This window comes from Sapajus apella, unplaced genomic scaffold, assembly GCF_009761245.1.
Source record: "Sapajus apella isolate SASKATOON/1434 unplaced genomic scaffold, GSC_monkey_1.0 scaffold159, whole genome shotgun sequence".
NCBI classification, from domain to species: domain Eukaryota; kingdom Metazoa; phylum Chordata; class Mammalia; order Primates; family Cebidae; genus Sapajus; species Sapajus apella.
Window position 1 is genome coordinate 1,440,822 of NW_022437099.1, and position 14,819 is coordinate 1,455,640.

Sequence of the window (14,819 nt, forward strand, 5' to 3'; positions counted from 1 at the left end):
AGGAGGGAGGGAAGGAAGGAGGGAGAGAAGGAAGGAGGGAGGGAAGGAAGGAGGGAGAGAAGGAAGGAGGGAGGGAAGGAAGGAAGTCTTCTCCCCTCTCTGCATGTCTCTGTGTCCAAATTTCTTCTTTTTATAAGGACAACAGTCCTGTTGCATTAGGCCCTCTCTAGTGACCTCATCTGAACTTGATCATCTGCAAAGACCCTATTTCCAAACCAGTTCACATTCCCAGTACAGGGGTGTGGGGTGAGGACTGGAACATCTTTTGGGGCAAACCGTTCAACCCATAATAGCCTGTCTGGGGTCAGGCTGAGGGGACTCTGGAGGGATAATGGGAGGGAAAGCGAGGTGGCTTCCAGCCTGCCCAGAGGCTGTGGCCTCTCTAGCCTGGGTACCCTGGTGATGTGGGGTCTTCTGGGTGGGTCTTCTGCCTGGGGCAGTGCTGGCTTTGACTGTCACCTCTTTTTTTTTTTTTTTTTTTTTTGAGATGGAGCCTTGCTCTGTCACCCAGGCGGGAGTGCAGTGGCACAATCTCGGCTCACTGCAACCTCTGCCTCCCAGGTTCAAGTGATTCTCAGCCTCCCTAGTATCTGGGATTACCAGCGCCTGCCACCACCACGCCCAACTAATTTTTGTATTTTTAGTACAGATGGGGCTTCACTTGACCTCAGGTCTGGAACTCCTGACCTCAGGTGATTCGCCTGCCTTGGTCTCCCAAAGTGCTGGGATTACAGGTGTGAGCCCCTGTGGCCAGCCAGCTGTCACCTCTTAGGAGAGCGAGTGGCTAGAGGTGGCTGGAGCTCAGCGCTTCCCTGCGGGGCTGCCACCAGGGGTGTTATGGGGGTGCCTGAGTGAACCGGTCCCCCAGTCTCCCTCATCACCAGCCCTGTCGTTCTGCCGCAGGGGTCTCCCCACCGACCGGTACATGTGGAGTGACGCCTCGGGACTGCAGGAGTGCACCAAGGCTGGCACGAAGCCCCCGTCCCTGCAGTGGGCCTGGGTGAGGCCCCGCCGCCCCATGGGGGATTGGGAATCTGCCCGCCCACCCCTCCTTGCCCTTCCTCGAGTGTTCTGACTGCCCCCTGGATTTGGGGGGCTCCCATCTTCACTGACCCACTCCTTCCAGGTTTCTGACTGGTTCGTGGATTTCAGCGTACCAGGGGGCACAGACCAGGAGGGGTGGCAGTACGCCAGCGACTTCCCTGCGTAAGCCTCTCCCTGTGCAGGGCCTTCAGGCTGGGTCCTGAGCATCAGGGCCCTGGAGGGCATGGCCCCCAGCCTCACTGCTCTGCCAGGCTGAACCCTACCCCCTAAGCCTGGAGAACTCTGGCTCCCCAGCCCCTGGCCTCGCCAAGGAGCAGACCCCAGGTGCCAGCCCAGTTCCTGCAGGGGGAGGAGCCAGTGGAGGAGCTGGGAGGGGCCCAGGGGAGCACTCCCTGCACACCTGGCACCCTGGGCCTTGGGGCGCGGCACAGGTAGGAACTCCATGGCTCCCCCACAACAGGCTTATCTCTGCCGTGCTGGGCCTGGGCTCTGGGAGGGTCAGATGGTAGCACCCGGGGCGCCAGACTGAGGGGGCTTGAGGACAGCCTTAGCAGTGTCAGCTCTGGGAGGCTTTGAGCCAGGCCCTGAGTGATGGGGGGCCCAACATGAGATGTCATGTGAAGGGGCAGTGTGAGCCCCTCCAAGAGACGTGGTCGCCGTCTTCGGAGGCCCTGGACCCTGGCAGCACAGGCGCATGGCGTGGGCTGGGCCTTCACAGCACAGTCTCAGCCTGTCCAAGGGAGACAGAGCCAGGACAGCCTGAGCTGGGGCCCAGAGCCAGAAGCTTCTGAGCAGGCCAAGACCATCCCCTCAGCCACAGCCAGGCCTCTCAGACCACCCTCCCCCAGCCGCGGGCCTCAACCTGACCCAGGGCTCTTGCTCCCCAAAAGGGCTCTGACAGGGCCTGGGGAGGGGAAGGCTGAGTCCCCTTCGCCTGACCCCTGATAGGCAACTGCTATGGCCTAGCCCCAGGAAGGCCCCGACGCCCTTCCCCAGGGAGCCCCCAACCTGTGGGAGACACCAACCCCTGGGAGGCCCTCCCTGCAGGTCCCTGGGGCTGCGCTCAGCCCTGACCCCACTGAGACAGCCAGGAAGCATCTCCCGAGAGCCATGCGTGGTGACACCTCCTCCTCTGAACCTGATCTGTGGCTTCTGCCCAGGCTCTATGCCCTGTCCAGGTAGAACAAGAATGTTTGCATGCAGGGACTTTCCAGAAACTTCCACGAAGTGGCCCTGATTTCATCTTCTTCCTTCTTGCAGCTCATACCATGGGTCCAAAACGATGAAGGATTTTGTGAGGAGGCGGTGCTGGGCCAGGTGAGGCAGGGCCGCAGCGTGACTGTCAGCAATGTCAGGCTCCTGGAGGAGCCGCCCCTGAGGGAGCGCTGGTTCCCCACACCCCAGGCCGATCTCCCGGCTCTGACCTCAGTCCCAGGGGAAGAAGCAGTGGGGAGTGGGGTGAAGAGGGAAGCCGAGTCTAAGTAAATGTCAGCCCAGGAAATGCCCGCGGGCTCCCAACGCTCTCTGGTTTCAGAAGAGTTTGTTTTCATGAACAAATAAATGTCACTGGCATGCTCTGCTTGTGAGCTGGACAGAGAACGGGGCCTGGTTGGGGGTGGGGGTGGGGCGGGAGCCACCTCTGGGCCCCTCTTTCCACCATTCCGGGGTGGACTGCTTTCCTCCTCCTGGCTCCAGCGGAAAGAGGCCCTGGAGCCTGGCGGTCACCTTGGGGTCCTCGGGCTGAGCCCCCTCTCCACTGTACAGAAAATGCAAGCTGGTGACCAGCGGGCCCTGGCTGGAGGTGGCCCCCATCGCCCTCAGGGACGTGTCCATCATCCCGGAGAGCCCGAGTGCTGAGGGGAGCGGGCACAGCATTGCACTCTGGGCCATCAGCGACAAGGGGGACGTGCTGTGCCGCCTGGGCGTGTCGGAGCTCAACCCAGCGGTGAGCGCCAGGCCTGGCAGATTCCTCCTGAAATGAGGACCCTTGCTCTGGAGTCCGGCTGGGCTTGGACCCTGTTCAGGACAAGCCCCTGGGACCAGTGGACACCGCCTGTGGCCCGAGTGGGTCCCTGCGCCTTGGGACAGTTGGCCAAGAAATGAGGCTGGTGGGGCGGGGGCAATGGAGGTGGGCCGAGGGGTACCTCGGCTCTTTGTCGCCCAGTCCTTGATGGTCAGCACCCTGGTGAGGTGCACACGCCCACTGGGGTGCTTTCCCTGCTTACAGGAGGATGAGATGCACCCAGGAGTTCAATGAGCACGGAGATCAGGCCGGGTGGGGCTGTGTGACCCCAGTTGTCCCCCAGCCACCGGTGCTGCCCACCCACCAGGCCCATTTCTGCTGGGCCTGGAGGTGGGGCCTGGGGATGGGGCCCCGGTGACCTCAGCACCCCTCCTCGCCGTCTGCAGGGCTCCTCCTGGCTGCACGTTGGCACCGACCAGCCCTTCATGTCCATCTCCATCGGGGCCTGCTACCAGGTGTGGGCCGTGGCGAGGGATGGCTCCGCCTTCTACCGGGGCTCCGTGTACCCCTCGCAGCCAGCCGGTGAGTGCCACACTCCAGGAGCCCCTGCTTGGCTCAGCTTCAGTCCAAGCAGACGTTTGCTGAGCATCCCCTTGGGGCCAGGTGCCAGGGCTGAGCCAGGGTCCCCCAGAAGCCATGTCCCCTCCCACTGGGACTGACCAGGAGGTGGTCACCCTGGTGATATGGCAGCCGGAGCCAGGCCTGCCCCCACCTTCCCATGGGGCCCTGCAGGGCCCACTCCACAGTGACCACTCTGGTGGCCGCCCGGGAGGATGGGCTGTGCTGGCTTGTCCTTCGCCAGATGTCCAGTGTCCAACACAGGGTACACTGGTACTCAGCTGCCCTCCACACAGTGATGGGTTAGCCAGGCGGCCCCTGAGGCTGGGTCTCCACCGTGGGCGGGGCTGGAAACTTTCATGTTGCACTGGCGAGATGAGTCCATCAGAGCAAGCCATGGCTTCCAGAGAAGCCCCAGGACGGCAAGGCACAGGTCAGCTCTGTGAGGCCCACAGCTGACACCTGGCTACACATCTGAGATACAGCTGGAGACGAGGCCCACAGCCCCGCCTGTCCCATGTGAGCAGGAGGAGGCCGTGTGCCTAAGTCAGCTTGCTCTTTGCAGGTGACTGCTGGTACCACATCCCGCCGCCCCCAAGACAGAGGCTGAAGCAGGTGTCCGTCGGGCAGACGTCAGTGTATGCCTTGGATGACAACGGCAAGTAGCTCTTTTTAAAATTTTTTTAATGTTTTGGCCAGGCCCAGTGGCTCACGCCTATGATCCCAGTACTTTAGGAGGCTGAGGCGGGCAGATAACCTGAGATCAGGAGTTAGAGACCAGCCTGACCAACATGGTAAAACCCCATCTCTACTAAAAATACAAAAATTAGCCAGGCATGGTGGCGAGGGCCCATAATCCCAGCTACTTGGAAGGCCGAGTCAAGAGAATCACTCGAACCCGGGAGGCGGAAGCTGCAGTGAGCCAAGAGCACCACTCAAGGACAGAGCAAGATTCTGTTTAAAAAAAAAAAAAAGAAAAGAAAAGAAACCTTTAATTTTTGTGGGTACTGAAGGTTCAAGCTGCAGAAGTTGTAGTGAACCAAAATTGTGCCACTGCATTCCAGCCTGGGCAACAGAGCGAGACTCCTTCTCAAAAGAAATAATTATTTCTTGCTGTAGCTACCCTATTGGGCCCGCAAACACTGGGTCTGATTCACTCTTTGGACTATTGTTTTGGCAAGTGGTTCTTCTGATGTAAGACCTCACTAACCACCATACAAGGCGCCCGGCTGACGTCAGCCTCTGCTGACCACACCCAGCCTCTTCTTATTTGTTTAAATAATTCCTTGCCCTCATTTATTTTTATTTCTATAGCTTTAGGGGTACAAATTGTTTATGGTGACACGGATGAGTCACATAGCAGTGAAGCCTGAGATTTCAGTGTACCCGTCAGCCAAGTAGTGTACCTTGTACCCGATACGTAGTGCTTTATTTCTCACCCCCTCCCAACCTACCCCCTCCTGAGTCTCCATAATATTCACACTGCATGCCTTTGATTACCCATAGCTCAGCTCCCACTTGTAAGTGAGAACATGTGGTAATTGATTTTCTATTCCCGAGTTACTTCACTTAGAATGATGGCCTCCAGTTCCACCCAACTTGCTGCCAAAGACTCGATCTCATTCTTTTTATGGCTGCATAATATTCCATGGTGTATGCGTACCACATTTTCTGTGTCCACTCCTCAATGGTGGGCACTTACCCTGGTCCATATCTGTGCAGTTGTAAACTGCTGCAGTAAACATGCATGTGCAAGCGTCTTTTCCATATAATGACTTCTTTTCATTTGTGAAGATGCCCCACAGTGGGATTGCTGGATGGAACGACAGATCTATTTTCAGTTCTTTGAGACATCTCTGTACCATTTTCCATAGAGATTAGTGCGAATTTACATTCCCACCAGCAGCGAATAAGCATTCCCTTTTACTTTCACCATATCTATACCAACATCTATTTTGTTTTGTTTTGTTTTGTTTTTGAGATAGGGTCTTGCTCTGTCTCCCAAGCTGAAGTGCAGTGGTGTGATCTCAGCTCACTGCAACCTCCACCTCCTAGGTTCAAGCGATTCTCCTGCCTCAGCCTCCTGCGTAGCTGAGACTTCAGGTGCCCACCACCACACCTGGCTAATCTTTGCATTTTTAGTAGAGATGAGGTTTCACCATGTTAGCCAGGCTGGTCTCCAACTTCTGACCTCAAGTGATCCACCCACCTCAGCCTCCTAAAGTGCTGGGATTACAGGCATGAGCCGCTGTACTTGGCTCTATTGTTTTTTGACTTTACAATAATGGCCAGTCTTGCAGAAATAAAGTGGTATTAGTATCTCATTGTGGCTTTGATTTGCACTTCTCTGATGATTAGTGGTGTTGAGCAATTTTTCATGTTTGTTGGTCATTTGCATATCTTCTTTTGAGAAATTTCTATTCATGTCATTTGCCCACTTTTGATGGGATTATTGGTTTATTTTGTGTGTGTGTGCTGATTTGTTTGAGTCCTCATAGATTCTGGATATTAGTCCTTTGTCAGTTGCATAGTTTGCAAATATTTTCTCCCATCCTGTGGGTTGTCTGTTTACTCTGATGATTATTTCTTCTGCTATGCAGAAACTTTTTAGTTTAATTAGGTCTCCTTTATTTATTTCTGTTTTTGTTGCATTTGCTTTTGGGATCTTAGTCATAAATTCTTTGCCTAGGCCAAGCTCTTAAATAGTTTTTTCTAGGTTTTCTTGTAGAATTTTTATGGTTTTAGGTCTTAGATGTAAGTCTTTGATCCATGTTGAGTTGATCTTTTTATATGGTGAGAAATATGGATCCAGTTTCATTCTTCTACATGCAACTCTCCAGTTTTCCCAACAGCATTTATTAAACAGGATGTCCTTTCCTCAATTTATGTTTTTGTATGCTTCCTCAAAGATCAGTTGGTTGTAAGTGTCTGGCTTTATGTCTTGGTTCTCTCTTCTGTTCCATTGGTCTATGTGTCTGTTTTTATAGCAGCACCATACTGTTTTGGTTACTGTAGGCTTGTAGTATAATTGAAGTCCAGTAATGTGGTGCCTTCAAATTGGTTATTTTTGGTTAGGATTGTTTTGAGCATTCAGCCTCTTTTTTGGTTTCATATGAATTTTAGAATTTTTTTTTTCTAATTCTGTAAAAAATGATGTCAGTATTTTTTTTTTTTTTTTGAGACGGAGTTTCACTCTTGTTACCCAGGCTGGAGTGCAATGGCACGATCTCGGCTCACCGCAACCTCCGCCTACTGGGTTCAGGCAATTCTCCTGCCTCAGCCTCCTGAGTAGCTGGGATTACAGGCACGCACCACCATGCCCAGCTAATTTTTTGTATTTTTAGTAGAGACGGGGTTTCACCATGTTGACCAGGATGGTCTCGATCTCTTGACCTTGTGATCCACCCGCCTCGGCCTCCCAAAGTGCTGGGATTACAGGCTTGAGCCACCGCGCCCGGCCTGATGTCAGTATTTTAATAGAAATTGCATTGAATCTGTAGATTGCTTTAGGCAGTATGGTCATTTTCATGATATTGATTCTTCCATTGATTCACCCCATACTCATCAATCCATGAGTATGGGATATATTACTCATCAATCCATGAATATGGGATGTATTTCCATTTGTTTCTGTCATCTATGATTACTTTCAGCTGTGTTTTGTGGTTCTCCTTGTAGAGATCTTTCACCTCCTTGGTTAAGTACATGCCTAGGTATTTTATTTTTTGCAGCTGCTGTAAAAGGGGTTAGATTCTCAATTTGATTCTCAGTTTGGTTGCTGTTGGCATGTAGCAGTGCTACTGATTTATGTACGTTGATTTTGTAACCTGAAACTTTCCTGAACTCATTTATCAAATCTAAGAGTCTTTTGGAGGAGTCTTTAGGGTTTTCTAGGTATATGATCATATCATGGGCAAACAGAAACACCGTGACTTCCTCTTTTTTGACTTGGATGCCCTTTCCTTCCTTTTCTTGCCTGATTGCTCTGGCTAGGACTTCCCTTGTCCTCAGTTTCTGCCTCCACAGAAACAGGATCAGGACACCGGCCATGCCCAGCACAATAGGGTGATTATGAGTCTTGGGGGATGCCCAGAATGTGCAGAGGGCAGAGTTGGCTGCAGCCTAGGCTCCCGAGTGTGGAGAAGCGGAGGAGGCTATGGCCTCGACTCAGGTTCCAGGACTCTCCTGCCCCGCAGCAGCTTCCAAGACCCGGAAGTGGTTAGAGTGGGCCTGGCCCTGGGTTGCTGGGCCGCAGGGGCAGAATAGTCTTCCCCTTTGACCCTCACTGCTTCTCTCCCCAGGAAACTTGTGGTATCGCCAGGGGATCACGCCCAGCTACCCGCAGGGCTCCAGCTGGGAGCATGTGTCCAACAACGTGTGCCGAGTGTCCGTGGGGCCCCTGGACCAGGTGGGGGCGCTCAAGGGGTGTCATGCTCTTGGGGTGCTCCAGTTCCCTCTCATGTCTCCCCCATCCTGTGCCCAGCCGTCTCAGTGCAGCTGGGTCCAGGGAATTCATGGCATCTGTGCTCCAGGTCTGGGTGATCGCCAGCAAAGTGCAGGGCAGCCACAGCCTGAGCCGGGGGACGGTGTGTCATCGCACAGGCGTGCAGCCCCACGAGCCCAAGGGCCAGAGCTGGGACTACGGCATCGGGGTGAGCGGGGCCCTTGGCTGGGACTATGTGATCCCCTTGTGCCTGCACTGGGCGCTAAAGACGGGGACGGCCACTGTGGGACAGTTCCCTGGGACCCAGTGTCGGAATTGGAGGGAGGCCCCCAGGCAGAGCCCCTTGGCACCCTCAAGCCCCTGCGTCCCTGGTGATACAGCTCTCTCCTTCCAGGGAGGCTGGGACCACATCTCTGTCCGGGCCAATGCCACCAGGGGCCCCCGGAGCTCATCCCAGGAGCAAGAGCCGAGTGCTCCACCAGAAGCCTATGGCCCCATCTGCTGCTGAGGCGCCCCCCCACACCTAGATGCAGGGATGGTGCCCAGTTTGGAGGATCAAGGCTGAGCCATTCTTGTGCTGAAGTGTGCAGTGGTGGAGGGATGTCACCCAGGTGGACTCAGGAGGGAACCTGGCCCCGAGGCTGTGGCCACTTCAGAGGCACTGGCTGAGACAGCCCTGAAATGTGAAGCTCTGCAGACACTACTGCACGTGTCCCTGTCTGCGAAAGAGCCCCAGGGTGTGGGGCGTGGGGTGGGAGCTGTACCTCCCAGAGGCCCCGGCCCCTCCCACCCTTCCCTTATGCCTCTCCTTCCTGCCTTTCCAGGACTAGAACCTGGAACCTGGAGCCCGCCAGGAGCACGGGCCCTGGGGCAGCAGAGCCCAGGATGGAGCCCTACTGAGCTGGCATCTCAGACAGCACCTGGGTCCTGCCTCCCCCAACCAAGAGAGACGGCCGTTGGGGCTCAGGGCTTCTTTACCATGTGCAGTGACCCTTTCTTAGAGCAGGACTTGCAAGGAGGCTTTAATTTCACAAGTGAAGGAAGGAGGCTGGGTAAGGTGGCTCACGCCTGTAATCCCAACACTTTGGGAGGCTAAGGCGGGCAGATCACCTGAGGTCAAGAGTTCAAGACCAGCCTGGCCAACATGGTGAAATCCAGTCTCTACTAAAAATACAAAAATTAGCCAGGCATGGTGGTGCATGCCTGTCATCCCAGCTACTCGGGAGGCTGAGGCAGGAGAATTGCTTAAACCTAGGAAGCAGAGGTTGCAGTGAACTGAGATGGTGCCACTGTCCTCCAGCCTGGGCGACAGAGCGAGATTCCTCCTCCAGTGGCAGGCATGAGCCACCTCAGCCGGCCCACGGCTGCTTTTGATCCCTTGTGCCCCATTTGGGGGTTTGCTTCCTCCACCTGGACACTGCCCAGGAGGTCATCAGACCCCAGCTTCAGGCTCTGCTCAGTTGGAGAGGGGATGACTTTGCCACCTCTTGACCTTCCTGGGGTTCTGGTCTCATTTTCAGCAGGGAGTCTGTTGTCTGTTATCTGTTCAGTTTTGCTGTATGGGGTTTGTCACCCAAAAGCTGATGCTGAGAAAGGTCTCCCTGGGGCCCCTCCCACAGGCATCTGAGGGACCTGGCATTCCTGTGTTTCTGGAAGTAGGTCCTGGTGCCACCAGGTGTGAGCTCTCAGATCAATCATGGGAAGGGCCTGGCGGCGGCAGCCACCTACAACCACCCTGTCCTGTCTGTTTACATTTCACTATCAGGTTTTCTCTATGTGGGCATTACGGTCTGTTCCCCTACAACAGTGACCTGTGCATTCTGCTGCGACCTGCTGTGTCTGCAGGTGGCTCTCAGCAAGGCATGGGGAGGGCCTCACCCTGCAGGACAGCAGAGTGATGCGTCCTCTCGCTGCTGAGCACCAGCAGTTTACCTGCCTAGCATCAGGTCCTCAGATGCTTTACTCAATAAACATTTCCCCTGGAGTGTCAGCACCATACTGTTTTTATCGATAAATTGATTAAAACACGCCGCTCCCTGCGCGCTTGAACTAGCCATTGCCATGAAATCTTTTATTTTTGCTTTGTGACACAGCATCATTTCATGAATACTTTGAAGGGGCCATAAGAAAAAATAAGAGCCAATTTGGGTCATTTGAGAAACATTTTCAGCACAATTGCAGCAGGGGCACGGGCCCTTCAGCTCCAGCTGGGTTTTCCCAGATGGAACAATTGCGGTTCTGGCTTCTCCGCTGATGGGGATGGGGATGGGGATGGGGATCATGCCTCTGGAGCTCTCAGGGCACCTGTCTGCGGGGGGGTGGGTGTGCCCACGGCCCTGGGGGACATCGAGGGAGTCTCTGACCCGCTTGTCCAGGGACTTGAGGAAACTCATCCCGATGGCCAAGGCAGGGGCTCCCCACAGGATAAAAGGATCCAGCCTGACCTTGGGGTCCAAGAGGAGGGCCAAGGGGGTGGACATGGCCCCTGTCCCCTCTCCTCCTTGAAACACTGGACACCCCAGAGTGGGACTATGGCTGCTGAGGATCCTGTGTGCTGTGGCCACAGGGCATCCCCTCTGTCCTAAGGGGATGAAGGACTCAGCGGCTCTGCCCAGGTCACCCTCTAGGAAGCAGAGGGGTGGAGGTGCCAGTTCAGGGCAGAACTCGCCAGTTCAGGGCAGAACAACTCGCCAGTTCAGGGCAGAAACCATTGTCCTGAAGGCAGCCACCCCCAGGCCCTCCTGCTGCCCTGGGGAAAGCCTGGGCTCTAGCTGGATGCTGGGCACGGTCTCCATCTCCTGGATCGAGGCTCCTCTGGGTTTTCAGGCTCAGCTTGTTGGTCCATTCAGAAAGTTCAGGGGCGTACCAGGCCCTGCTCTGGCCACAACTCAGCCGGAAACAAGAGCTGCCAGGTTTGTAGTGCCTGAGTGCCCCCAATGGTGAGGTCTCTGTCATCTTGTGTCCCCACTGGGCAGGTGCCCTGCAGGGAGGCCCAGGCTTTCTCTGTCCCAAGCTCTCAGCTGCATCACCCTCAGCTCACAGGGATGGATCACCCTGACCTTCCAGAGCACCCCCTCCCAAGAGACAGACCCAGCAGCCTGGGGTCCCCACCCTGAGTCGTGCTGAAGGACAGCTGGGGCGGTAGGGCCAGGACCAGACCAGGCCTCTGATTGAGTCTCATTGAAATGAGACCAATGTGCCTGGGCCACTTTTCAGAGACCCTGACCAGGAAAGTTAGGCCTAAAGCGGCCAATGCCAGATCCTCAGGGTGTCACCTGTGTCCTTAATGTGGCCAGGGCTGACTCCAAGCCTGCCGCTGCATTCAGCATCTGGTGCCAAGATCTCCAACTTGGGAGGGCAAGGCCACCTGGTGGGGACAGGCCAGCCAGAGCCCAGGGCCTCTGCTATGGCAGCCACATCCCTGGCCCAGCGTGGCCCTGAGGGCCTTTGGGACATCTCTGGGCAGAGGCACGAGGGAGGGGAGAGCCAAGAGCTAGTGGGGCAGGAATGCCCAGCAGAAGGAAGCTGAGCTTGGGGCAGCAGGGACGTGCCAAGTCACCAGGCCTGGCCATGAGGACGAAGCACCTGGGCAGGGGAAGGGACGAAACTGCCACCCCCAGGCTCCACCATGCAGAGGGCCTTGCGGGTTGCCAACTCAAACCAGGACACAAGCACATTGTAATGTCCTACAGACAACATGGTGCCAATTACATGACAACCCACACCAGAGACAATAAGTAATGGCAGAGGCAGGGCTGGGGGGGCACACTCGCTCCCTGCATAGGTGAGGGCTGAGCAGGAGGCCTCAGAGCTATCTTGGGGAGTGACCCAGGGTCTCGGGACTTCTCTCCCATGCCCAGAAGGACTGTGCTTGGAACACCCTGCCCTGTCTCCTGCTCCAGCTCCACGGTGCCCCTCAGACTCTGCCCCAGACCCTCCACAACCTGGCACAGCCTGGAGTTACCACCTCCAAGAGCCCGGACTCAGAGGGAGGAAGAGACTCCAGCCCCTCCCCACCATTCAACCTTTGAGGATGAATGTGAGGTCATCTGCCCCGAACCGCCTTGGGCTCTGCCAGGCTTGTCCTGGGCCTCAGTTTACCCCAAATAAGGGCGCTAAGCCCAGGCCCCATGCAGACCTACAATGAAGGTTGGAGGGGGGTTCCTTGCAGGGCGTTGGCCTTGGAAAATCTGTAAATAACCTTTTCCTGGGATCTCCCCTTGCCCTGGAGGAAGTTGGGGTGAAGAGAGTTTAGTTCCGAAGCTAAGGAGGGCCTTTCATCGCCCGCTGAAACCACCTGGCTCAATGAAAAAGGAGGACCGCCTGGGCCCTACCCAGAGGTTTGGGCCTCATGCTGCTGTCTGGGGCCACAGCCCACTCGCTGGTCCCCAGCTGGGCAGGAAAAATTGCTCCAGGGAAGTGACTGAATGTTGGGGGAAAATGGAGCCGCTGGGGCCACGTCCTCATGGGGTGTCACCCGTCTGGGCTTCATGGCTTGAAGGCCGGGGCTGGGAGAAGCAGGCTGGGCCACCACAGCCACCGCCACCCCCCCCTCAACAGCCAGGCACTAGGTGCCCTCTCGGAAGCTGTGGATCTGCGTGGAGTACCTCTGCAGGTGACCCTGGGGCTGGGCCTCTATGGCCCCCAGTGCACCCCCGGCGGCCTGCTGCTGCTGCTGGTAGTGCTGGTAGAGCTTGGGACCCGGCCCCTCCAGGCCTGGGAGGCGGCCACTGGACATGGCGAGGATGGTGGCCGTCAGCGATTTGATGTAGTTCTTGGCCAGTGTGAGAGTCTCGATCTTGGAGAGCTTCTTGTCGGCGCGCACGTGGGGGATGACCTCGCGTAGGGCCTGGAAGGCGTTATTGAGCTTGTGCATTCGCTGCCGCTCCCGCTCGTTGCTCTCCAGCCGCCGCTGGATGCTGCTGTCCCGACGGCCCCCAGGCCCTGACGGTCCTGGCCGCCTGCGCCCGCCCTCGCCCCCGCCCCGAGGCCCTGCTGCTGCTCGGGCTGGCCGGCTCCGCAGACTCTTGGCCGGCTCTGGGCCCGGGCTGGGCAGGGGCCCATCGAGAGTCCCCTCCCCGGGGGTGGCCTCTGTGTCCTGCACCGGGGCCCGGCGCCGCGGGGGCCGGTTCTTGGTCTTCATGGCCCTGGACTGGCTGTCCCAGGAGGTGGTGGCAGGGAGATGAGGCCCTTGGAGCTGAAATCCAGAACACAGGACACTCTGTGGTCACCCCACACGGACAGGAGACCCGCTGGGGTGCCATCCCCGGCAGCTTCCTCCTGCTAACAGCAATGGTACCAGGGGCAGGGGTTGGTGCTCAACTCCTGGAGGTCCTTCTGTTTACACCTTAGCCCTGGGCTGACCCCACACCCCACCATGACCCTGCTTCACCTCATACAGACCCCTGGAACCTGTCCCCATCCCTGTGTCCCCCTTTCCCCTGGTTGACACCCCGATCCCCGGATCTTTCTCTGGTCCCATGCCCCTCACTGCCCTCCGAATGCCTCCTGAGCTCGGTGACCTTTGCACTTTGCCTAGACCACCCTGAGATGTGTCCCCCACCCTAGCTTAGGGGGCGCCTCTGCCGAGGGCGGCATTCACTCCTTCGCCCATAGGCAGGCAGTGACTCCAGCCACCAGGCTCTCGCTGTCCTGCCCCACTGGACCTGACACGCGCAAGGACAGCGCTAGAGCCAGAACCACTGCAGACATGGGGCAGCCATGGAGGTCAGAGGTCGGCAATGGCCAGGGCCTGGCGATAGCCCCCAGTGCCACCACGTGGATGGCCCCCGTGGGGGCTCCAGACAGACCCCAAGTCCCCCACCCAGGTTTCCCCCCAACCCCCACAACCCCATCGCTAGGTCCTGCCCCTGGGTCCTCTCCCCGCGGCGCTCTACGAGTTCCCAGCTCCCGGGTTACCTGGGGATCCGCGGCCGCACGCGCCGAGGCTGCCCACGGGGGACAAGGACACGTCGCTTTAGCCGCCCCGGGCGGGGCCGCAGACTCATGCAAATGAACCCTCGGGGCGGGGCCGGGGCGGAGCCGGGGTCTGGGTGTCCCGGGCGGGCGCGGGGCGGCGGTGGCTGCACCTGCGGCGGGCGGGCGGCGCCCGGGGCTCTCGGACCAGGTGGCCGCACAGCCCCGCCCCCCAGCTTCCGCCCCGCCCCCAAGACAGAGAGCCGCCCCCACCAGCTCTCCCCATCCTCTCCCTACAGCACCCCCACCCTCGTCCCCCCAGACAGCCGCCCCCACCCGCCCCTCCCCATCCTCTCCCTACAGCACCCCCACCCTCGTCCCCCCAGACAGCCGCCCCCACACGCCTCTCCACAACCTTCCCCTCTAGCCTCCGCCACCCGCCCCGAGATGGCTTCCCCGCATCCATCTCTCCCCATCCTCCCCCTACAGCCCCTTCAAGACAGCCCGCGTCCCTGTCTCCCCTACTTGTCTCCCAGAACAGCCTCTCCAAACTGGTTTTCCTCATCCTCCCCCTCAGTTTCCGCCCGCACCTCCCCCACATTCGTGCGCGAGACAGCCTCCCACACCCGCTTTTCCCCGACCCTCCCCCATCACAGCACCCCCGCATCCATGCCTCCCGCGACCCTCCTTCCCCGTTCCCTCCACTTGTGGCGGGGCCCCAGGCCCATTCCGCAGATGGGGAAACTGAGGTCTCTGGGAGCTGCCCGGCGCAGGGGCAGCCCGGGTTCAGGCTCAGAACACAGATCCCAGGTCCCAGGAGCACTCGAGGAGGAA

At 57.7% G+C, this 14,819-nt stretch overlaps 3 protein-coding genes across 3 annotated transcripts in view; 1 reads left to right on the forward strand and 2 right to left on the reverse strand.

The window, feature by feature from the left end:
• TECPR1 (tectonin beta-propeller repeat containing 1) overlaps nt 1–9,248 on the forward strand; it is a 33,595-nt gene extending 24,347 nt beyond the window's left edge. The window contains 9 exon segments of the mRNA XM_032266523.1: nt 904–1,000; nt 1,127–1,206; nt 2,305–2,361; nt 2,809–2,989; nt 3,454–3,589; nt 4,191–4,283; nt 7,927–8,033; nt 8,158–8,277; nt 8,464–9,248. Coding sequence (XP_032122414.1) covers nt 904–1,000; nt 1,127–1,206; nt 2,305–2,361; nt 2,809–2,989; nt 3,454–3,589; nt 4,191–4,283; nt 7,927–8,033; nt 8,158–8,277; nt 8,464–8,577 — 985 coding nt within the window. The 3' untranslated portion in view covers nt 8,578–9,248.
• Nucleotides 9,249–9,822: 574 nt separating this feature from the next.
• On the reverse strand, nt 9,823–12,618 carry LOC116541952. The gene is made up of 2 exons (XM_032266485.1): nt 10,776–12,618; nt 9,823–10,732 (listed from the first exon to the last, which is right to left on the reverse strand). Exons 1-2 carry the CDS (start codon nt 11,022–11,024, stop codon nt 9,998–10,000), a joined length of 984 nt encoding a protein of 327 aa, XP_032122376.1. The 5' UTR covers nt 11,025–12,618; the 3' UTR covers nt 9,823–9,997.
• BHLHA15 (basic helix-loop-helix family member a15) lies at nt 12,564–14,186 on the reverse strand. Its single transcript, XM_032266486.1, has 2 exons — nt 13,989–14,186; nt 12,564–13,266 (listed from the first exon to the last, which is right to left on the reverse strand). The coding sequence occupies exon 2, from the start codon at nt 13,210–13,212 to the stop codon at nt 12,637–12,639; it is 576 nt and encodes a 191-aa protein (XP_032122377.1). The 5' UTR covers nt 13,213–13,266; nt 13,989–14,186; the 3' UTR covers nt 12,564–12,636.
• Between the last annotated feature and the right edge of the window lie 633 nt (nt 14,187–14,819).